This window comes from Macrotis lagotis, chromosome 3, assembly GCF_037893015.1.
Source record: "Macrotis lagotis isolate mMagLag1 chromosome 3, bilby.v1.9.chrom.fasta, whole genome shotgun sequence".
Taxonomy (NCBI): Eukaryota; Metazoa; Chordata; class Mammalia; order Peramelemorphia; family Peramelidae; genus Macrotis; species Macrotis lagotis.
This window is the reverse complement of record NC_133660.1, coordinates 302,086,580-302,111,368: the sequence shown is the minus strand read 5'-3', so window position 1 is coordinate 302,111,368 and position 24,789 is coordinate 302,086,580. Positions and strand designations below refer to the sequence as shown.

The 24,789-nt window shown below is 33.7% G+C and overlaps 1 protein-coding gene across 1 annotated transcript; it reads left to right on the top strand.

Moving 5' to 3' along the window:
- Window positions 1-8,603: 8,603 nt before the first annotated feature.
- LOC141517015 (olfactory receptor 4C15-like) lies at window positions 8,604-9,536 on the top strand. The gene has a single exon (XM_074227954.1). It carries the CDS (start codon window positions 8,604-8,606, stop codon window positions 9,534-9,536), a length of 933 nt encoding a protein of 310 aa, XP_074084055.1.
- Window positions 9,537-24,789: the final 15,253 nt, after the last annotated feature.

Genomic DNA, 24,789 nt, shown 5'->3' with positions numbered 1-24,789 from the left:
TGAACTCAGGTACTCCTGACTCCAATGCTGGTGCTCTATCCAGTGCTTGACCTAGCTGCCCCCAGAGAAATCATATTCTTGAAGAAGAAACATAAAGTCTAAGAGATAGCAAGATCAGACAATGACATGACAGTTTTTTCCCCAAATTAAAGGTAATAGGCCATGGTCTTTGTTTAAAGTCCATAGTTCTTTTTCTGCATACTGATGTATTCTCCATTGCAGACAGGCCTAAGTTGTCACTGATTGTTGCAAAGATGGAATGAGCAGATCCATCAAGGTTGATCATCACCCCCATGTTGCTGTTAGGGTGTCTAGTGTTTTTCTAGTTCTGCTAATCTCACACAATATCAGTTCATGCAAATGCCTCCAGGCTTCCCTGAATTCCTATCCCTCTTGGTTTCTAATAGAACAACAGTGTTGCCTCTCTTACATATAGCACATTTTGTTAAGAGATTCCAATTGAAGGACATTTCTAATTCTTTGCCACCACAAACAGGACTGCGATGAATATTTTTGTACAAGTGATGCTTTTACCCTTTTTCTTGATCTCTTCAGGGTATAGACCCAGTAGTGGTATTGCTGGATCATAGGTTATCCACATTTTTGTTGCCCTTTAGGCCTAGTTCCAATTTGCTCTCCAGAAAGGTTGGATGAGTTCACAGCTCCAACAACAATGTAATAGTGTACCGGATTTCCCACAGTCCTTTCAACAATGATCCTTTCTGGTCATATTGGCCAGTCTTAGCAGTGGGAGTTGGTACTAAAGAGGAGATTTAATAGCAAAAAACACTTCAAATAAAATATTCAATAATGTTAGTAAGAGTGGCAATCATTGCTTCACCTTTGATCTTATTAGGAAGCCTTGTAACTTGTTCCTGTTATAGATAATATTTATGATTTTTCAAAGCTATTTTAAGAAAACTTTCACTTATTTCTATGTTTACTTTTTAACAACAATAGGTGAAGTATTGTATCATAATATTTTTCTGAATGTATTCATATAATCTTATAATTTATTAACATTTTCTTTTTGATATATTAAATTATATTTATCATTTTCCTAATATTGACCTAGATGCACGATCCTGGTATAAATTCCACATGGTCATGATCTCTAATTTTTTGTAAGAGATTTTTATTATATACTTGCTAGGAGTTTATGTAAATGTTTTACATCAATAATCATATGCATATGATTTATTTTATATACTACAAAATTGCTATTGTTGACTATTTCAACTAGTTCTATACCTGATTTTCTAGAATATTCTAACTAAACCACAATTTCATCTGCAAAGAGTAAGAGTTTGTTTTCTTGGTGCCTAGATTTATTCCTTCAGTTTTTTTTTTTTTCAATTATCATGGCGACAGTTTGCATACCCACAATGGTTAGAGAAGCTGATTCAGTCTGAGACTAATGACTCCTAGGGAAAAGTCATGAATGTAAAACATATTGAAAAGCAAATTTAGTTTTTTTAATGAGAAAAAAAATTCAAATCCTTTCTTCTTAAAAGGAAAGTCATAAAAAGATATTTTCTTCATTTATCATTTCAGACATATACAAAAAACCTAGAAATGAATATTCTATTATGTTGCATAAAATGAAAACCAGAAAATAGGTAAAATAGCAAGTTCCTAGATTCAGTGGACCTGGTAGGAGAATATCCAAACCAGGGGGAGGAATTTTGAATTTACACTAAGTATGTATTTCCTATGTAATATTATCACATACATTTCAAACTATTTTTCTATGAAAATTAGGACATGTCCTTTAAAATTATGATATGTCCTTTAAAATTATTTCTAACTAATTCTGTAGTAGAAAGTAGGAAAAAATAAGATAATCCATTAGAAAATAAAGAGCATTTTAAAAATTTTATTTAGTTTTTTCATTTTCCTCATGAAATGTAAATGCAATTTTTAATATTTATTTTAGAGAACATTTTTAATCTAATGAAATTAAGTCCATAAAGGTGAGGGAAAATGCATTGCAGTTCCAATTGGAAGACATTCCAATCTTGTATAATGTTGGCATCATTACAAGTCAAAATTATTTATTGAATCGAACTGTGTCCACTGAGGGATGACCATCAGTCCCTCAGAGATTGAGACAACTATGAACCTTTGATGAAGTCTCGATAAATGTTTCTTAGAAGAAAGGATATACATTTGGCTCTATGTATTCTGTTTAGAAGCAAGTTTGAAAAAAGTGTAATGGAATCAAAAATATATTACATCTATAAAACAAAAGATATCTCTTTTGTTTGCTTTATGGTATAAAATTTCAAAAATTGAAATGGGGAAAATATGTTTCATTTTTTTGCAACAATTGAAGAATAATCACAAGGCATCACTTCTGGAGGCCTCTGAAAGTAAGTCTCTAATTGTTACTGAAGTGTGTCTTGCATTTATTGAGGGCAGATTCACAGTAGGAAAATACAGATGCCTAATCATCTGAGACCTCAAGGACTTTTTTGCCAAGGACTTCAAAACTACAGAGATGGCAACTTTATTGAAAGAAATTATTTCCCATTAATTTGATCTATGTAAGTTTTTCAGTATGTTTGAAATATTTATTCACATATCTCTGATAAAGTGTAGAATTTGTCCCCAAGCTCAGTGAGTTCTCCCTTATTTTTGCTTATCTGTATCTGAAATTCTTCCAGGAATTTTATATTACTTTTGTAATGGATGGCTGAAAGTAAGATATTGACAGAAACTTGTTCAGCTCACACCTTTCTCAGTCATAGACACACTTCTTCAGAGCACTGAAAGAAAAGAGTACTAAGGATTTGATTTCTTTTGTGTGTGTGTCTGTATACATACATATATATATATACATAATATATACATATATACATATATATATGCAAGCTTCATAACTTTGACAAGTTTCTTTCTCTGTTCTCCTCTCTCTCTCTCCCTCTCTCCCCCTTTCTCTCCTAATCTATTGATCTTCTTTTTCCTATCTCTTCCATGTTCATTTTCTCTTTTCTTCTTTTTTCTTCTTTTCTTCCTTCCATACCCTGTTTCTTTCTTTCTGTCTTTCTTTCTTTCTTTCATCCTTCCTTCTTTCCCTTCTTGCTTCCTCCCTTCCTTCTTCCATTTTTTCTTTCCTTTTTCTTCCATTCTTGCTTTCTTCCTACCTTCCATTCTTCCTTCCTTCCTTCCTTCCTTTCTTCCTTCCTTCCTCTCTTTCTTCCTTCCTTCCCTTCCATTTTAGTAGCAATGTCTTTAGAATTGGAAAGATGTTAGACTTCCACAACTGACAGAATTTTCTTTTTTTTTTTTAACCATGAGTACCCAAGAATCAAAATTTCAATTGCTGGAGTCTACTCCCATGTACATAACCTGTCATAGGCGGTAGTTGTCTGAGGCACAACTGTCAGAGAGTTCCCTGACAAAAAAAATAGTTTTTATTTTCCCAAATAATATTTTTACTCTTTATATAATTTATCATTCTAATAATCCTATTGGAATCCAGTTTCCTTACCTTGAAATACAATTGTATCACACAATAAATCACATCACTCTACTTTTTATTCATATACTCCATGCATTACTATTCAAATAATTAGTTTATTAATTGCATAATCTATGAAATATTAAATTCATGGAGAGTAATGTTAGTTTAAAGAAATTTAATTATTAATAGAATATGAAATACCACTGATGCTAATTATGAGGGGAAGTCTTTTAGAGAGCTTTATTAAGAGAATTGGGCAAAATATTTCCTCCAGTAACTTGATTCACTTCAATTTGCTTTTTTATGTTTGTTTGTCTCTTTATGATTGTTTCTCCTCATATCTCCATTTGTCTTAGTTGCCTTTTGCTTTTGCTTATAAATAACACAGAACACTCAACACACAAATCAATTTCCTTTATTGCAATGAATAACCAAAATCAAAGGACTAATTTTATACATCAGGTGACAAATATATCACTGCCCATATTTTCCTATGCACATCAAATGAAAATAGAGAAATGATCATTCTCATTTCCATTGATGACTCGGTATTGATATTTTCCAGAATATAGCTTTATTCTATCCCTGCTGTTAGAAATAATTAGGTTTTCCACTCTTGAGGGATTTAAATCAAATGTTGGGTGATCACATCAAATGGATATTGTAGATATACACAGTCAGTCAAGGGTTTGATTATGTAGTTGCTCAGGTAGTCAATATAAATGTAGTAAGGGTTTCCTATGTGTCAACACAATCATAAACACTGATAAACAAAAAACTCCCATTTGTTGAGAGAGAGAGAGAAAGAGAGAGAGAGAGAGAGAGAGAGAGAGAGAGAGAGAGAGAGAGAATAGCTCTTTCAGAGAAAACAAGAAAGTCATCCTATTAACAAGATATAAGCTGTCCTGAAGCCTAGGAAAATAAAAGAAGAGGGTGAGGGGACAGAGCTCTTTAGTCAGGAGATAAGCAAGCACTGGAGCATAAAGTATTGAACACATTTTGGATTCAAACACAGTGCAGAAAAATAGATACACCCTACACAGAAGGTCAAAGGTTGTATCAATGGGAGGAAAGTGAATGAAAACTGGCCAGACAGGAAAAAAGGAAGTCAGGTTGGGAAGAAATGTATCAAATCCAAGGACTTGCTATTTAATTCTAAAAGTAATAATGAATCCCTGAACATTATTTAGAAGGGACATGAATGGATTAGACCTGTGCCTTAGGACAATCACATCTTGAGTTGTCAGATTGCCAAAAACAATTATAAAGTAGCTAATATATTCCACTTATTCTTTTAAGCAGTGAGGAAGCAAAGAAAGGCAAAATAAATGTCCGGAATTCAAGGAGTTCACAAGCTAGTGGAGAGACAACATACAAGCAACAATGGATAATCAGCCTATATCCCAAATTAATAAGGAAAAAAAATCAGCAGAGGGAAAGTATTAAAATTTGGTGAGATTAAGGGAAATTCCTATAAGATTGAATATTTTTGTTGGTCAGTTATTTCAGTCCTATCTGACTCTTCATGAATGAATTTAGGGTTTTCATGGCAAAGAGACTGGAGAGGTTTGCCATATTGTTTTACAGCTCATTTTACAGAAGAGTTAAGTGACTTGTCCAGGGTCACAGAAAGAATAAATGTCTTTTGGTAAGATTTGAGTTCAGGAAAATGTGTGTTCCTGACTCCAAGTCCAGTACTCTTTTTATGATGCCATTTAGATATCTAGAATTTTAGCTTGGACTCAAAGTAAAGCACAGAAATTGTTAGGTGAAAAATGAGAAGGGAGAACGTGCTAGAAATGCAGGATGGCTATCAAAAACACCCTCAGCCAAGACAGGATATATTGCTATAAGGAGAGAACCAAGACAGGGCGAAAAAGTAGAAAGTAACAAAGTTCTTTTGGAAAGTCATGATGGAAATATTATAGTAAAGGTAAAAAATGTGACCACTGAAATGTCTTTTAACCATTGATATTTTGTCATTCTGTTTAACAAGCCACTGTGCTGCACTTTCTTCTTTAATACATGTGTTATTGTTGGTAGGAGGAAGAGAAAGGAACAGCAAGAAAGTAGGTGAAATGTTCTCTTCATTGCTCACTTATCACTGTGACTTTGAATGACAACCTCCAGAATGTTCAGTTTCTTCATATATAACATTAATAGATTGATTAACTTTACCCCACTGGCTTCAAAATTTATTACCTTTTAACTCTGTAGAATCATTTTTAACCCCAAAACAACTTTTCAAGGTAAGTTGGAGATGCTTTGGTTAATATGTGGAAATTGAGGCACAGAAAAGATCATTCACTAAGAGACTTCAGGAGTCTTCACACTTTCAGTATTTCTTGATTAATTTCTGTAAAAATGCAAACAAAATTTATTGCCACTATGGAAATAACAAAAGGCTGAATTTGCAAAGGAACTCCTTAAACAGATGATAATGATAGATATCACTTATGAAAACTTACTAGGTCTTCCATGCAGAGCCAGGTTGGAAGTGTGAAGGCAGCATGCTCCCAGAGCTTTTCGCTACACAGCTTTAAATGAAACTTCTACATAGACTTAAACCTAGAGATACAACCAACAAAAGAGAAAAACAACTTCTCAACTCAAAATATCATGGAGGATATTCAGTAAAGGTCTGTCTTTTCACAGATAAATGGGAAGTATAGCCCAGCATAGGTGAGAGAGTGGGAAAGTCAGTGGGAGACTCTTAGCCACAGCATAGCCCAGATTATGACTCAGCTAGTTAGCAATCCATCAGTAAGGTCCCACAAAGGCTGAGCCCTGGGTGTACTGGAGAAACAGACAGGTCTGAGCTGGGTACAAACCACTGCATAGGAAAAACCTTGGCATAAAGGAGGCAAAAAAAACTTCTAAGAAGGAAAGGTCTGGGTTGCATGGGCAACACCTTGGCAATCCATAAGCCAGAGAGAGAGAGATGAGACCCTACAAAGCTTGAGAATGTACTCCCTGTACCCAAGGAGCAGATCTCACATAAATAAATGATTTAAAAAAGAGTGCTAAACATCAAGAGTCACAATTTAGATAGGAATGCTGAAAATATCATCTCAGAAAAAAAGGAGTAATATATTACCTACGTGGGAAGGATCAAAGGTGTTTATGAATTGGCCTCAAATATATAAAACTTACTGTATTCTAGATACTATGGTAATGACCTTTTCATTTTTGTCTCATTTGATTCTAACAACAAATCTGGGTGGTAGGTGCCATTTCATGTCCGTTTTGAATGATGAACTAGGCAGATAAGGATAAAGGAATTAAATAAGGTTAGAGAGTTCATAAACTCCTGAGATTAGATTGAAACAGAGATCTTTTTTATTCAAAAGTCTTTTGTTCTCACCATTGGACAATCTAGCCATGAAAGAAAATGGATAATGAATCTGATAAGATAGATTGATAGATGGATAGATGGATACATAGACAGAGAGATGGATAGATAGATAGATAGTAAGAGTTAATTACACAGAGAATAAAATGCATGCATATATATATAAAACATGTACTCTTCTGTTGATCTCTTGAATGATTGTGGTTCACATTAAGGGACTCTCTATTGGTTTGGGGCTTGTTGAAAGGATTACAGCATCAGAACCAAGCATCAAAGTAAGAACAACCTAACTATTTTTAAGGAGCTCACTCTTTTTTTTTTTAGATTTTGCAAGGCAATGGGGTTAAGTGGCTTGCCCAAGGCCATAAGACTAGGTAATTATTAAGTGTCTGAGGCCATATTTGAACTCAGGTACTCCTGACTCCAAGGCCAGTGCTCTATCCACTGTGCCACCTAGCCGCCCCAGGAACTCACTCTTTTCTAAGGTAACTCTGCAAAGGGCATTCTTATGACAAAACAAGTGCTTCAGGCTAGATGTTAGCAATTTGTAGGTTCAAGAGTTATAATTGTAGTTCCATTGATCAAGGAACTTACATAATTTCAGTATTTAAAATTTTATTTTATTTTATCTTTGTGCTGTGCTCTCTCCTTCAATGCATGTTATATTATACAGAATATATAGTATATATATATATATATGTATATATATATATATATATATATATATTTGACAGAATATAAAGTCATAGGACTTTAATTAAAAATTCCATAAAGAAAGGTAGATAATTAGATTGATTGAGAGGGGGGGAGTGGAGAGACAGAGAGACAGAGATTGCTTATAGAATACCTATAATTTTATTTATGTGCATCTGTGTATATCCCATGACTTTAAGTAGTAAATTGACATAATTCATTTTTTAATCTGGCATTCCAGGAAGGTGATTTGATGATGTCAGTTTTTGGCCAATCCTTTGTTTATTTTGATTCTCCAAGATAGCCCTTTAAATCATTAGCCTAATATTTCTAGATAATCTCACTTTTAATTTGAATTTTTTCAGTGAATTTTTGGTTTGGGTAATATGCATTTTTGATGTAATTTTTATTCAGGACCTTTCATCTTCCTGGATACCACATATGAATTTGAGGTATGAGGCATAAATATGGTGACAATTTTTTCATTGACATACATCCATAATTATTTTAAAACATTTAAAAGCTCCGTTCAGTTTTCTATTAATAGTAATATTATAAGATTCTTCTCTGAATGCAATTAATATGATGAAACTCAATTGAGGCCCATCTTGTGACTTGCTTTAATCTCATCTATGAATGTATTTGCCATATATATGTATATACATACAAATACACATAAATATGCATGTATTTCTCTATATATATCATTTAAATTTTTATGCTTTTCCAAACTGGCCTATCTGAAAAAATTTCTGTCAATGTGATCATGATTTAGGGGGTAGTTTGGTAAAATATTTGCCCATTGCCTCTTAGTGTTAACATAAGATATATTAGAAACTATTTAGATGTACATGCATGTTTGTATGTGTGTGTGTCTGTGTGTAATTTAAGATCTTAACCCATATCCTTAATGTGGCAGGCTTGCTTCATTATTCCTTGGAAATATGTATTGTACCATTCACAATAGGGGAAATGTATAACATAACAATTTCAATCTCAACAGTTAAATAATCCTCATAAAATACATTTCTTTTTTGCTGCCTTTGCAGGTACCCTATGACCATGAAACGATTGGCCCATAGAACTGAAATCATGGAAAATAAAAGTTATGTTACTGAGTTTATTCTGCTGGGACTTTCAGAGACTCCAGATGTTGAGAAAATATTGTTTGTTATCTTTTTACTTTTTTACCTTGTAACACTTGTGGGAAATTTGATTATTATTTTAACAATCACCAATACTCCCTCTCTCCTAGGCTCTCCTATGTACTTCTTCCTAATCTTTTTGTCTTTCTTTGATGCTTGTCTTTCCTCTACTGTAGCCCCCAAGGTAATAGTGGAGTCCATGTCTGTCAAAAACACCATTTCTATTGAAGGCTGCATGACTCAGCTTTTTGCAACACATTTTTTTGGTGGCTCTGAGATTATGGTCCTCATATTCATGGCCTTTGACAGATACGTTGCTATTTGCAAGCCATTGCATTATGTAACTATTATGAACAGGAATCTGTGTGTACTACTAGTTGGTGTGGCCTCAGCAGGGGGGTTTTTACATTCTTTTATCCAGGTTCTATTCATGGTTCAGTTACCTTTCTGTGGACCCAATGTGATTGATCACTTTATTTGTGACTTGTATCCTTTGTTGAAACTAGCCTGCACCGACACTCACAGCCTTGGACTCATGGTTATTACAAACAGTGGTTTCATCTGTACTCTAAGTTTTTTTCTCCTGCTTATATCTTATGGAGTCATCCTGCACTCATTGAGAAAATATAATACTGAGGCTCGGCACAAAGCCCTTTCCACCTGTGGTTCCCACATCACAGTTGTTGTGCTGTTTTTTGTCCCATGCATATTTGAGTATGCAAGGCCTCCATCTATTTTTTCCTTTGATAAATCAGTGGAAATATTTTACACTATTCTAATCCCTATGGTAAATCCATTTATCTACACTTTTAGGAACACAGAGGTAAAAAGTGCCATGAGGAAATTGTGGACCAGACCTATCATTTGTCTTGTAAAATAAAGAATGAAATTTTAAATTTTACTTTTCATATAAATGGAAAAATATTAATTAATATCTATCATCTTTTATGCATTAAGATTAAAAATGTAAATTATAAAACACTTTGGACAAGAAGGACAGTGGCTTAAAACCAAGGTATTGATAGCCTTCTAAACAATGCATTCTGATGTCTTTAAGTAAGTCATTTATATTGGGGAGAGAATATGATTTAACTCTTCCCATATTTGAAGGATACTCAAAAGGAAGTGAATATTTATTAGTTGCAGCTCTCTACTCATTATAATCTAGGAAATGAGAATAAAAGTGAATAAAAGTGAACTATGTTCTGCCTTCAGGGGTTAGAAAATATATATTTATAGGTGTCACAGATATGTGAAATCAGTTTAATTAAATGTATTTTGGGGAGAAGCAAATGATAGAATGAAGAAATCCTTAATATGACACTGACAAAAGCTTTGGAGGGAATCAGCAAACAGGAGATGAACCTGAAGAAGAAGTATATTGCTTAGACTTTGAAAAGCAACAAATGAGGGCAGTGGAGTGTCATTCAGCCAAATGATAAGTGATGGTCAGTAAGCCTGCTTACCTGGACCACAGAGTATGGCAAGAGGAATACTGGACAAAAAAGCAAAAGGTAAACTTTAAAGGTCAACCTATCAATAAATCAGAAAATCAAGATTCCCTTTGATCACTAGATCTATGGGAAGAGTATTTGTCTAAATAATCCCAGGAAGGCTGATAACAAATGGGACAAGGAAAGCACAGAGGACCACTGAAAACTGCTTTTTCATGTCCATTGGTTATTCACCTTACCCTTTGGTCTCAGTGTCAATTTTTCTTGGAGAAGATCCCACATGCCACTACCTGGCTCCCCTCAGTGAGTGAGACCCACCACTAAAGTGGATAGAGCACTGATTGGGGAATAAAGAGGTTCAAATCTGTCTTCAGACACTTGACACTTATTATCTATAAAACCTTAGGCAAGTCACTTAACCCTGATTGTCTCACATCTAGGGCCATCTTCAGTTGTCCTGCTGCATATCTGACAATTAGACCCAGATGACCCTGCAGGAGATAGTGAGAAAGGTGACTTAAGTCAACCCTCCCTTCACTTAAATCCAATTCAAATATTTGTCACTGCTTCACCTCCTTGATGTGTCTTTGTCTTCTTCATGAATGAAGCACATCCCAGTGGCTAGAGCACCAGTGCTGGAGTCAGGATGACCTAAGTTCAATTCTGACAGCAATACACTTCATAATTGCCTAGATGTGTGACCTTGGGCAAGGCACTTAACTCCATTACCTTAAATAAATAAAAAAAAATGAATAAGGGACAAACAACAACTTATTCAAACAAGGTAATGAGACAAAAATAAGAAAGTGAGCAATTTTAATTTAAAAAATTGAGAGCTTTTGTAAAAACAAATCAATGAAATTAACATTAGCAAGGAAACCTCCAGCAGGAAAGGTATATTTTTGGCAAGTTTCTCTTTCAAAGGTTTGATAACCAGGATGATTAGAGAATATATTTCAATAACAAGACTGATTCCTGAAGAAGGAATGTAAGCTAACAGTTATATTTTTAAAAATGTTTCAATGAACAATAAAAGAAATTCATATAAAAATGGTACTGAAATCTTTCTTACACCAATTCTGAAATCAAAGATGACCAGTTATTGAGAAAACAGTAGTGAAACACTTCTCTATTGGCTGCTGTACTAATCAGAAAAAAACCTTATAATGAAGTAATTAATAACAAGAGAGACAACAGGTAAAGCAATATATAAAATAAAGAGTTATATTTGTCCAAGATCATCTGGCTGAAAAATTCTATAGAAAATTTTTGGTTACTGCTATTTTTGACATCCCAAGTAGAATTTTTTTTACTTTGTTTTTTGCAGGGCAATAGATTAAGGGACTTGACCAAGGTCACACAACTAGGTATTTATTAACTGCCTGAGATCAGATTTGAACTTAGGTCCTCCTGACTCCAGGGCTGTCTCTCTATCCACTGTAGCACGTAGTTACTCCCCAACTGGAACTTTTGATTGATACAAACATTTGTACAAATAAAGTTGTTAAGGGTATAGATAGAAAAGATGAGACAGAATCATGTCACAGTTGATTTTTAAAGAACCCACACAAGAACAATTTTCATAGCTCATGTTTTAGATGATGGAGGAATGTTGAGGGAATGCTTGAAATATTAGCTGCATTATGGAAACAAATAGTGGTAAGACCTCACACAATCATTGCTTCTTATTGCTGCTTGATTATTCATCATTATAAAGTGGGGCATTGCTCCCAAGGAGTACAGCTTTTCCCTATACGGTATTAGACAAAGCCTCTACATAGACATTAAAGTTATTGATTCCACCAAAGTAAATTAAATTAAAATTTCAATTATAGACATCATGGGTGGGTAGTTTCAATAAAGCTCTCTCTCTCTCTTGGTGGGAGGAGAAATGGGAAGTAAAACCCTGCTAGGCAGGAGAGTCAGAAATTCAACAGTAGGCTCCAACCCAAGCTGCAGACCAGATAACAACAGCTAATCAGAAGCCCAGTTCCCAGTAGCTAAAAAGCAGATCAGCAGGGAGGCTTTTATCCAGAGAAAACGTCTGAATCTGAGAACACTGGGGCAACAAATAAGATTGTGTCGGCAAAGCATGGACATAAAGCTGGAGAGAAACATCTGCATAGACAATGTCTGTTCTGCATAGGTATCTTCTTGAGAAGCAATAGACCAAGGAATCACACCCCGGCCTAAGAACAAAAAGATTGGGAGTATACTCCCTATACAACAGGTGTAGAGTTCAAAAATCAAAACGAACAAAAAAGTAAAAAAGAACACGAACCATAGAAAACTACTGTTCAGATAGAGATGATAAAAAATGCCATCTCAGAAGAAGAAAACAGTGACAAATTCCCAACATAGGAAGTTCCAAAGGAATATTTGAAATGGACATAAATTCTAAATCTCATAGAAGAATTTAAAAATGATTAAAAGAAAAGAAGTATGGAAGAAGAAGAAAAATGGAAAATAAGAAATGAAAGCCATGCAGGAAAATTATGAAAAATTGACCAAAGAAATCAGCTCTTTTGAAAGTAATGATAATCAAATAAAAAAAATAATATAACTCATCAAAAAATAAAATCAATTGGAAAATGAATGCAACTCAGCTAAACATAAGAAGAAGATGAAACAGAAAAAAGAAAGAAAGAAAGAAAGAAAGAAAGAAAGAAAGAAAGAAAGAAAGAAAGAAAGAAAGAAAGAAAGAAGGAAGGAGATTAAAATAAAAAGAAAGTGAGGGAGAGCAAGAGGGGGAGATAGAGAGGGAAGATAGAGGGAAAACTAGAGGAAAGTATTGGAGGAGTAAGGAGGAACAGGAGAAGAGGAGAAGAAAAAGGAGCAGAAGAGGAAGAGGAAGAGGAAGGGAAGGAAGAAGACACAGAGAAATATCTCTGATTAATTCTGTCTTTTCATTGCCTTCTGTCCTTTGGCACAGGGCAAGAGGACATGAGATAGCTTTGTGATTCATAAAGAAGAAAGAATCCTCTTCTTTACTTCAATCTCCCCAGCTGTAATGCACACCAAGTCAATTGGTAAGGGATTTCTGTTCTCTAATTTGGACATTTGCTAAAAGCCACTTTATAGCTATATGTTCAAAAGAAGAAATATATTTTAAAATCTTGGATAATTTGGGGGCGGCTAGGTGGAGCAGTGGATAAAGAACTGGCCCTGGAAACAGGAGTACCTGGGTTCAAATCCGGTGTCAAACACTTAATAATTACCTAGCTTTTTGGCTTTGGGCAAGCCACTTAACCCCATTTGACTTACAAAAACCTAAAAAAAAATCTTGCATAATTTTACTTTACTTTATTTGACATATATTGGTAAGCAACGATTATATATATATATATATATATATATATATATATATATATATATATATATATATATCATACCACCTCCAAGGCTAAACAAAAATGAGTGATTGTTGCTTCAATAAATGTAAATTATTAAACCATTTAGAGAACTGTGAAATTCAGTTTTTCAGAGCTCTCTGCATGATTTGGGGGAGTTAGATTATCAATCACCTCACAAGAGGAGTGGTTTTGGAGGATTATCTTCTTCAACACCCTATCAGTTAATTCATAAATCCTGACTTGCATAGATGTGGAATAGGCTAGTTACCTCAATGATAAATCAAAGAGAAAGTACCCTAAAAAGTCTCCTGGCCTGATTCTTCCCAGATTGTTAAAGAGAAAACTTTATGTTTATGTTAGTAACATTTGCCCTGATAAAAGAGTTAAAGCTCAAGATGAAAAAAAGAAAGAATTTTAATTTTTAAAAATTAAGACAGATTTCAACTGGTCATGAGGGACCAACCTGTTCTTTGACTTTTTTGTTTGTTTTTATTTTAATAAGAACAACTGTATTTCATTAGAGTGTAAATCCGTGCTCTGATAACTCTACAGTTTGCTAATCTTCATCATGATTTTGAGATTTCAATTACTGGTAAAGAAACTTATTGTGAATGCATCAAAAGCAAGTCATTATCCAATCAAGACGGGACCAACCAATCATCATGGATATAATAGATTGAGCCTTTCCAGATCAGTCTCCAATGGTTTCAGTTTACAAACAAAGTTCTCTGCTTGTATCTGGATCCCCATGAGCAGAATGTTGACAAACAAATCTTGGGGACCATGTTACAAGTCTCATATCTCATATCTCCAACACCACCATAAAGTGATGGTCACTGCAGGACTCTATCAGCACCCAATAGTGTTTGTTCCTCTTTTTAATGTCTAGAGCATGGAAGGAGATGTCTTCCTTTTGAATGGTGTTGATGTGATGATCATCCCCATATGGGCCATGCTGGAATACACAGAGCTGTGCCATATATAAAAGGTCAACCAGAGAAAAGGCATTTTATTATGGGGGACATGGAGTGAAATAGCATCCATCACCAGGATCCTAGGGTTCAATGGTTTTCTCCCACCTTCCCCAATCCTCCATATGTAGAGTAATAGCTCACTTTATGTTGGAATTGATTTCATACAAAGGTTCTCACCTGGCATTGCAATATCAGAAGCAGTACACATGTCAGAACGGTCCTGACATTCAAAGAGTGAAGACAACTTGTGGTTCTGTGGGAAAACCTGACCTTTTGTTGATGTAACTTTGCTCTTGTTGCTGCCACTGATGCTTGCCAGAAGGAAATTTTGCTTAGCACTTAGTCTTGTGGTAGACAGGTGGCTCAGTGCATTCTGAACCATCCATTGAATATCTAGAATGAGTCTAAGCATCGCAGTTCTATTTAAGTGTCTCATACCTGAACAAGATGGCAGAGAGGAGACAGGCACTGTGATAGGTGCTCTCCCTTTCTCCTCAGAAATAACATGAGAGAAACCTCTTAACAGAAATCTGATCAAAAAAACCCAGAAAAAGCTAAGAGTAGAATACCTAAGGTCTGTGCCAGGGGACCATGGGAGAACCAGGACAGCATCCAGATTCTTAGAGGAGAAGTTGAAAGAGCTACAGAAAGTCATAGACAGCAAAATTCTACTAGTGGGAGAACTCAACCTCCAGCTCTCAGATTAGATAAATCAAATCATAAAATAAACAAGAAGGAAATTAAGGAGGTAAATAGATTGTTAGAAAACTTAGATATGATAAGACCTATGGAGGAAATTGAATGGGGATAGAAAGGAATATATATATATATATATATATATATATATATATATATATATATATATATATATATATATATATATATATAAAAAACCATGTACTTAGGACATAAAAACTTAATGATCAATTGTAGAAAGACAGAAATAGTGAATACATCTTTCTCAGATCATAATGCAATAAAAATCATATGAACATTTGGGTCCAGGGAGATATAGATCCAGAACCAATTGGAAATGAAATAACCTCATTTTAAAGAATGAGTGGATCAAGCAACAAATTATAGAAAGAATTATTTCAATCCTAGTTAAAGACAATAATGATACAACATACCAAAATCTATGGGATACCCTCAAGACAGCTATAAGGGGATATATATCTTTAAATGCTTATGTGAATAAATGAGAGAAAGAACAAATCAATGAATTATATATGAAACTAAAAAAAATATAGAACAAATTAAAAACCCCCAATTAAATACCAAATTAGTTATTCTAAAAATTAAAGGAGAAATAAAATTGAAGCAAGAAAATTATTGAACTAATAAATAAAACCATGAGCTGTTTTTATGAAAACAACAGCAAAATTGATAGACCTCTGGTAAATTTGATTTAAAAAAAGAAAGAAGAAAACCAAATTGCTAGCATCATAAATGACGAAAGTGAACTCACCACCAAAGAGAAAGAAATTAAAGCAATAATTTGGAATTATTTTGCCCATTTCTATGAAAATAAATTTGACAAACTAAGTGAAATGGATGAATATTTAAAAAAATATAAATTGCCCAGATCAAATGAAGAGGAAATTAAAAACGTAAACAACCTTATCTCAGAAAAAGAAATTCAACAAGCCATTAGTGAACTCTCTAAGAAAAAATCTCCAGGGTCAGATGGATTCATAAGTGATTTCTATCAAACATTTAAGGAACAATTGTTTCCAATTCCATATAAACTCTTTGGAAAAAAAGCTGAAGATGGAAGTCTGCCTAACTCTTTTTATGACACCAATATGGTGCTAATACTGAAACCAGGAAGAGTTAAAACAGATAAAGAAAATTATAGAACTAGCTCCCTGAAATATAATCCCAAAAATGTTAAATAAAATCTTATCAAAATGATTACAAGTTATCACTAGGATAATAAATTATGATCAAGTGGGATTTATCCCAGGAATGCAGGGTTGGTTCAATATTAGGAAAAGTGTCAGTATACTCAATTATATCCAAAACATAGTTATCAGAACCCATATAATCATATCAATAGATGCTAAAAAAGCTTTTGATGAAATACAGCACCCATTCCTAATAAAAACACTAGAGAGTGAAGGGATAAATGGTTTGTTCCCTAGAATAATAAGCAGTATCTATCTGAAATCATCAACAAGCATTATATGCAGCAGATATGTTAGAGGCATTCCCAATAAGATTAGGGATGAAACAAGGATGCTCATTAGCACCACTACTATTCAATATCCTATTAGAAATGTTAGCCTCAGCAATAAGAGAAGAAAAAGAAATTGATGGGATTGGAATAGGGAAGGAGGAGACAAAAGGTCACCTAAAAACTGCTAGAAATAATTAGCAACTTTAGCAAAGTAGCAGGATATAAAATAGGCCCTCACAAATCCTCAGCATTTCTATAGGTGACTAGCAAGATACAGCAGAAAGAGCTAGAAGGAGAAATCCCATTCAAAGTAGCCTCAGACAAAATAAAATACCTGGGAGTCTATCTGCCAAGGCAGACTCAAAAACTTTTTGAAAACAATTTCAAAACTTTTCTAATGTAAATAAAAATATATTTAAATACTGGGGCAAATATTAACTGTTCATGGATAGGTTGAGCTAATATCATAAAAAAATGACAATTCTACCAAAACTAAACTACTTCTTTAGCATCCTACCAAACAAAATTCCAAAAGATTATTATAATGAGCTGGAAAAAGTTGTAAGTAAATTCATATAAAAAATAAAAAGTCAAGAATTTCCAGGGATTCAATGAAAAGAGTACAAAAGAAGGTGGCTTAGCCTTACCTGATCTAAAATTATATTATAAAGCATCAGTCCTCAAAACTATCTGGTATTGGCTAAGAAATAATCACATATCAGTGGAATAGACTAGGTACAATAGCAGGAAATGATTATAGTAATCTGCTGTTTGCTAAACCCAAAGAGTCCAGTTATTAGGATAAAAACTCTCCCTTTGATAAAAACTGTTGGGAAAAATTGGAAGTTAGTATGGAAGAAATTTGAATTAAACCAAAAACTCACACCCTATACCAAGATAAGATACAAATGGATACAGTATTTAGACATAAAAAACAATACTATAAGCAAACTGGAAGATCAAGGGCCACTTTACCCGTCAGATCTATGGAAAGGAAAGCAGTTTATGCCTGAGGAAGAGATGGAGAACATCACTATAAACAAATTAGATGATTTCAATTATATCAAATTAAAAAGCTTTTGCACAGAGAAATCTATTGTAGTCAAGATCAAAAGAAATGCAGTAAACTGGGAAACAATCTTTACAACTAATATTTCTGACAAAGTACTCATTTCTAAAATATACAGAAAATTGAGTCAATTTTTTTTGAAAAAAGCCATTCCCCAACTGACATATGTTCAAAGGATATACAAAGGCAATTAAAGTTGACGAAGTCAAAGTGATCCATATTCATATAAAAATTTCTATAAATCATTACTTATTAGAGAAATACAAAATAAAGCATCTCTGAGGTTCCACCTCACACCTCTCAGACTGGCAAATATGACCCGAAAGGATAATGATCATTGTTGGAAGGCTTGTGGGAAATCTGGGACACTATTACATTGTAGGTGGAGCTGTGAACTCATGCAACCTTTCTGGAGAGAAATTTGGAACTATGCTCAAAGGGCAACAAAAATGTGTATACCCTATGATCCAGCAATAGCACTACTGGGTCTATACCCTGAAGAGATTATGAAAAAGGGTAAAAGCATCACTTGTGCAAAAATATTCATAGCAGCCCTGTTTGTGGTGACAAAGAATTGGAAATCAAGTAAATGTTCTTCAATTGGGGAATGGCTTAGCAAACCGTGGTATATGTATGTCATGAAACACTATTGTTCTATTAGATACCAGGAGGGATGCGAATTCTGGAAACCCTGGAGTGATTTGCATGATCTAATGCTGAGTGAGATGAGCAGAACCAGAAAAACATTGTACACCCTAATAGCAATATGGAGGTGATGATCAACCTTGATGGACTTGTTCATTCCATCAGTGCAACAATCAGGGACAATTTGAGGCTGTCTGGAATGGAGAATACCATCTGTATCCAGAGAAAGAACTGGATTTTTAACAAATACCAAAGACTACTACCTTTAATTTAGGAAAAAAAAAACTGCTAAATTATTGTCTGATCTTTATATCTCTTATACTTTATATTTCTTCCTTAAGGATATGATTTCTCTCTCATCACATTCAAGTTGGATCAAAGTATACCATGGAAACCATGCAAAGACTGACAAATTGCCTTCTGTGGGGGTTGGGGGTAGGAAAATAAGTTCCGGGGAAAAATTGTAAAACTCAAAATAGATAAAATATTTTTTTTAAAAAAGAGAGTGTCATACCACCTGCCTTTGCAACTTTATCCAATACAGGAAACCGAGGAGAGCTGACATCACACTCATAGGTGTGATACTGTCCAGTGTCTTCAGTGGGGACTAACAGGATCCAACTGGCAGTCTAAAGACAAAGGCTGAGTCATGGGTCTCCTTCTGTTTGACTTTTAATTATTTCACATCCTGTCTTTCCAAATTAACTAAATTAATAGTTGATAGATTGTAGATAGATGGACAGACTGATGAATCAATTATTTGGCACTAAGAGCCAATTGTGAAGTTTATCTAATAGCAATAAAGAAAGTAACTTTTACTCTCATGACATTTATGTATTTGGATGATAGACAATATATAATGGAGAAGTGGAAAAGAGATGCAGTTTGCAGGAGGAAGGATGAGAATGTGTATGATAGTGCCTTAGAAAACTTATTATTGGCAAAGTTAAGTAAAAAGGTCACCAAGGAGAGTATGTCCTTCTGAAAGCCAAGTCCAAGGTTTTAGAAGGGAGATGACCCAAAATCATTATCTATTATTCTCTCTCTCTCTCTCTCTCTCTCTCTCTCTATATATATATATATATATATATATATATGTATATATATATATATATATATATATATATATATATATATATATATACATATATTACTTCATATCCCAAATTCATGTTAACATGGCATGGCATTCTGGGTGTTCTTCAACATAATCCATGTACCATCTTCATTACTTTGTTTTATCTGTGTTTCCTTCCGAATAGCCAATTGCAACTCATTTCTAACTCTCTGATTCCTTTCAAACTAAAAACCATACTAGTAGATGGTCAAATTCTATGTGATGATTTCCACCCCACCATGGATTAAGAAGGACAATTTTGTTTCTAAGTCAAGGTTCTCCAATTTGAATGTATCAATGTTAAAATGATTATGATTGGGCAGCTAGGTGGCACAGTGGCTAGGTGGCACAGTGGCTAGAGTGGCCCTGGAGTCAGGAGGACCTGAGTTTAAATCCAGTTGCAGATATTTAATAATTGACTAGCTCTGTGACTTTGGGCAAGTCACTTAACCCCATTTCCTTAAATAAATAAAAAAAAGGATTGTGATCTAATAAATCTCAAAGTGTTTTTTTCTACTGCTTGATTTATCATCTCTATACGTAGAGATATACAGAAAGGTCTCCTTAAAGACAGGTTTCAGGACATCCGTGATTTGTTGGGTTTATTTTACCTGTCATAATATTGTACTGAGGGGCTCTTTCTTCCTATGGCTTCCCTCGGGGAGAATGTTGAAGCTCAATTATAGAGACATTGAACTAATAAAATTGCAAAGCTTTTTAATGGCATCAATATTGTTGCTCAAAATAAAGGCATATTGGAATGAAAACTCTGGATACAGGATCAGACATTGTTGGGCAATTCCATTGGCTATAATCATTTTTGTTCTCAATTCCAAGACATCAAGGAACACTTGATATCGCAATGGAGCACTGACCTTGAGAATCAATATTACTTTCAGTTACAAGGAATCAGAAACACTGAGGAGAAATATTGCTTCCACTAACTAGGGAGCAGTGACAACACCTCTTGACAGATCACAACTCTTGAGAAAGACAGAAAATTCAAACCATTCAGAACTACCTCTGAAATTATAAGGATAAAAAATCTGAAGTATAGTACACATGCTAGGTATACAGTGTAAATGCAAAAGAAAAGAAAATTAGCAAGACTTGAAAGTCAATAAACAAGTTGGAAAAAATTCCCAAATAAAAAAGGAGAATTTGATCATAGAAAATTACTATCTCAACAGAGAAGATGAAAATACAAGCTCAGATGAAGACAACAATATAAAAACCGCTATGAACAAAGCCTCAGAGCTAAATTCTAATTCAGCAAAAATTACAAAAAGAAATCCTAAAGTAGCTCAAAAACTTTGAAAAAATATAAAAATCTATTAAAGAATATTATTAGAGACAGCTAGGTAGTACAGTGGATAGAGCACTGGCCCTGGAGTCTGGAGGATTTGAGTTCAAATTTGACCTCAGACACTTAATAATTACCTAGCTGTGTGATCCTGGGCAAATCGCTTAACCCCATTGCAAAAACTAAAAAAAAAAAAAAAAAAAAAGCTTGAAATATACTGAAGAAAATTATACTTTATAAGCAAAATTGGCCAAATGGGAAAAGAGATGCAAAAGCTCATCAAGAAACAATTTCTTTTTTTTTTTGCAAGTCCATGGTGTTTAAGTGACTTGCCCAAGGTCACATAATTAGGTAGATATTAAGTGACTGAGGCCATTTGATCTCAGGTCCTCCTCAACTCTATCCACTACACCACCTAGTTGCCTCATCAATTCCTTAAAAATTATAATTGGGAAAGTACTTAATGATTCAAAGAAACTTTAAGTACCATTAAAATAAAATAAAAATGAAATGAGCAAATGAGCATAGTAGAATATATGGGATATTAAACTAATAAAACTGGAATCTAGTTTTTGGGGGGAGAAAATAAATAGAGAAAATATTAATTAATTTCATTAGAAATAGGAATGAAAATCAAAACACTGATATTGGATTTGGAAAAAGTAATTGTATCACTAATAAAGATATTAACTAAATCAATTATTAGGAGTTACTTTGCCCATTTCATGCTAATTTACATGAAATGGATGCACATTAACAAAAAAAGAGATTGTCCTTGCTAACTCTATCTTATTAAAAAAAATTGGATGATCACAAATGATCTGCATAAGACAAAAAAATCTTGAGGACCAGATAAGTAAATTCTAGTAAAAACGTTTGGAACTTTTCATTCTGATGCTTCATAAACTGACTGAAATGAAAAGTAAAGAAGGAAGTCTACAAAATTATTTCCACAACACAAATATGATTTTATAACCAAACTAGTGATAGAAGAAAAAATGAAAGAGACTTATAGACCATTTACCTTAATGAATATTGATGACAAAATTTTGAATGAAATTCTTGCAAGATTATAACAATTAAACACAAAGATCATACATTAGAAAGAGATGTAATTCATGAATGTTTTCAGGGATGATCCAACATTAAGAAAGCTATTAAATATAATTGGTGATATCACTTTGTAAAACAAATATATGATTTTATCAATATCGCCCTCAATGGCTCTGGACATGATTTTCCTACATTCAGGTTGGGTAGACAAACATATCCAAACACAAAAGGTTGAGAAGTGAAAATCTACCAGCTTTATTTTTGGAAACTCAGACTTTTTATAGCAAAAACTTATCTCAGGAATGACTGGTTAAAAGAGACCGGATTTTACAATTTCCTGGATAAATTTACAATATTTGTTTTTAGAAAAATGCATGCTTCTCTATCAAAGAAACCTTTTACAACCATCCTAGAGCCACAGATTATCCTAGGTCAGGGTTCACTGGTGAGGCAAAGGATCCATACAATGAGCAATAATCCATACATACTTTTGATGAAGAAGATCACCAAGGGTATGTGTTTATCATTCCCTGGGGCTGGCCCTCTACATATCAATAGATATATATTTAAAAATTTTAGCAAGATGTAACACATAATCTTGTTAAAAATGGAAGAAAGTATAGTATTAGTTTGGAGCATTATAAAATGAAAAGTAATAACTTTCTGAAAACATAAGTAAATATCATACTTGTGATAGGGATAAAATGCAAATCTCAATATTATTGTTAAAGCAAGGTTGTCTATTAGCACTATATTTACTTAATATTGAATGAGAAAGGGCAGATATAAAAATGTAAAAAAACATAATTCTATGGAATAAATATTAAGCAGTGCAGTATTGAACAAAAAGTAAGTGTTATATAGCACTTATGATTTGATTTGTGCTATATATTGCCTGGAACATAAAGTTTTTAATAAATGTTTTAAACTTAAATTAACTTACATTACATGTTTGCATATCTGAACATCTTTGGGTATTCAAAATAGAACTTTCAAAACATTTGTAAAACTTAAAACAATGTCATAAATGAAGTTATTTTCAGCATTCATTAAAGGCAGAAAAAGTACATTGCTATACAATTCACTTAGCTGCTAATTTACTTAGTGTCAAAGCCTGGCACTAGAGCAGAAGGGCACTAATTGCCTAGTGATGTTTGTTCTTTCACTGACCAAAGTCAAATGAACTAAAGGTGCCAACCATTTCACAGTGACTGACCTTTATTTCCCTGGTGGCTGAGTCACTTCTGGAAGTTTCTGAACTTTAACGCAATTTAGATAAGTATCTGTGTGATTTAGAAAGGTTTTGTCCATTAAGTCTTCACTGTGGATCAGAGTATAGCTCAGAGAGAGAAGAGAACTGACCTATATTTTAACTGAAATTTTTTTTTGAAATTCTAAGAGCTTTCCATTTACTTTTTGTCAAAGGTAAGTAACTCATCTTGTATCTCTTCTATGTCTTCAGGAAAGAAATATAATGGCTGATAATCCAAGGAACATCATAAACTAGTTAAAAGATGTCACTAATTTTTTTTTTAAAGTTTTTCTTTCTTTTTGAGAGCATAGGTGGACTGGTAAACGGATTTTATAGCACTAGAGAACTTTATTTCTAGAACATTCCCTGCTACAGTATAGACTATAAATTTTTCTGTAATTTATAATCTTCAAGAATTTCTTCTAGAACTGAGGTAATAAGTGACTTAGACGCCTAAGATCATTTAATTAGTATGTAATAGAAATGGGATATGAACTCTACTCGTTCTTAATCCAAAGGCAAACAACTTGCATACCATTTCATCACAGTGTAGTTTTAGTTGATGTTAAACAAGCTCATTCAGACGTTGCAGTGCTTATCACAGTGCTTAGGACAGTATGGGACCTTAATAAATGCTTATTAAATTGAATTTATCTTCCAAGAACAGAAGATGCAAAGTGATGTTTGTAAATTAATTCCTACCTGAGGAGGTCATCAATGGAAAGATGAAAAAAAAGAAGACAGATAGTAAGGTAATAATTAACAAGATCAATTTGAAGTTTATGATCTTGGTGGTTCAATTTTCCACATCAAGTTGTGAATAACTTGTTTCTATGCTCACTATCTCCATTGCCCTTCATGGAACTCTAGAATGAAAAAAGTGAGATGGAATTTGGTTTATAAATGTTACTTTTGCAGAAACCTTCCCAAAACTTAAGAATGCTAAGATATAAAACATTAAGAGGTTTTCAGGGTCAATTGAAAAAAAAAAGATGAAGAAAATCTCATTTTTCAAAGATTTTCTCACTTTGACCATCTTATATTTAATCCTTAAAATAATGGCAAAAAAGACATGGGATACAATTATGAGCTAAGGACTGCCCAGTAGCCAAGACATGATTATTCAAAGAATGATCAAAGAGAATTTTAAAATAAAAGAAAACTGGCTAACTTGTTAACCTCTGATATGACCTTGACTGATTCACTCAACTTTTGGATGATTAAATATCCTCATATGGAAAATGAGACACTGGAAACGGTAGTCTAGGGTGTGTAAATTCCTGATCAACCAATTCTTTTAGGACCTATAGCTTGGTTTGTGGGGAAAAGACAGGAAAAGATTCTTACTCTGATTTTCTCTTCTCATTTCTCTAGCTCACATTAATGGTTCTTTAATTCATTTACTAAGGTCCTCTATCAGTTTACCAAATTTTCATTAAATAGTATTTATAATGTGCTTTAAGGGCCATAGAGCACTTTGCACGTTAGCCCGTTAGATATTCAAAATTACTCTGTGAGCTAGTTGCTGATATTATCTCCATTAAGCTGCTGAACAGATTAAGGTTCAGTAATTTTTTCAGTCATATAACCAAAATTGTCTGAGGTGAATTTAGAACTCATGAATTTCTGATTCCAAGTCAAAAACTCTAGCTACAGAGCAACCACTCTGATCTATTCTGCATCCCGGGTCCCATCCCTCTCTTTCTGACAAGTTTATCACTATACAGAACACTC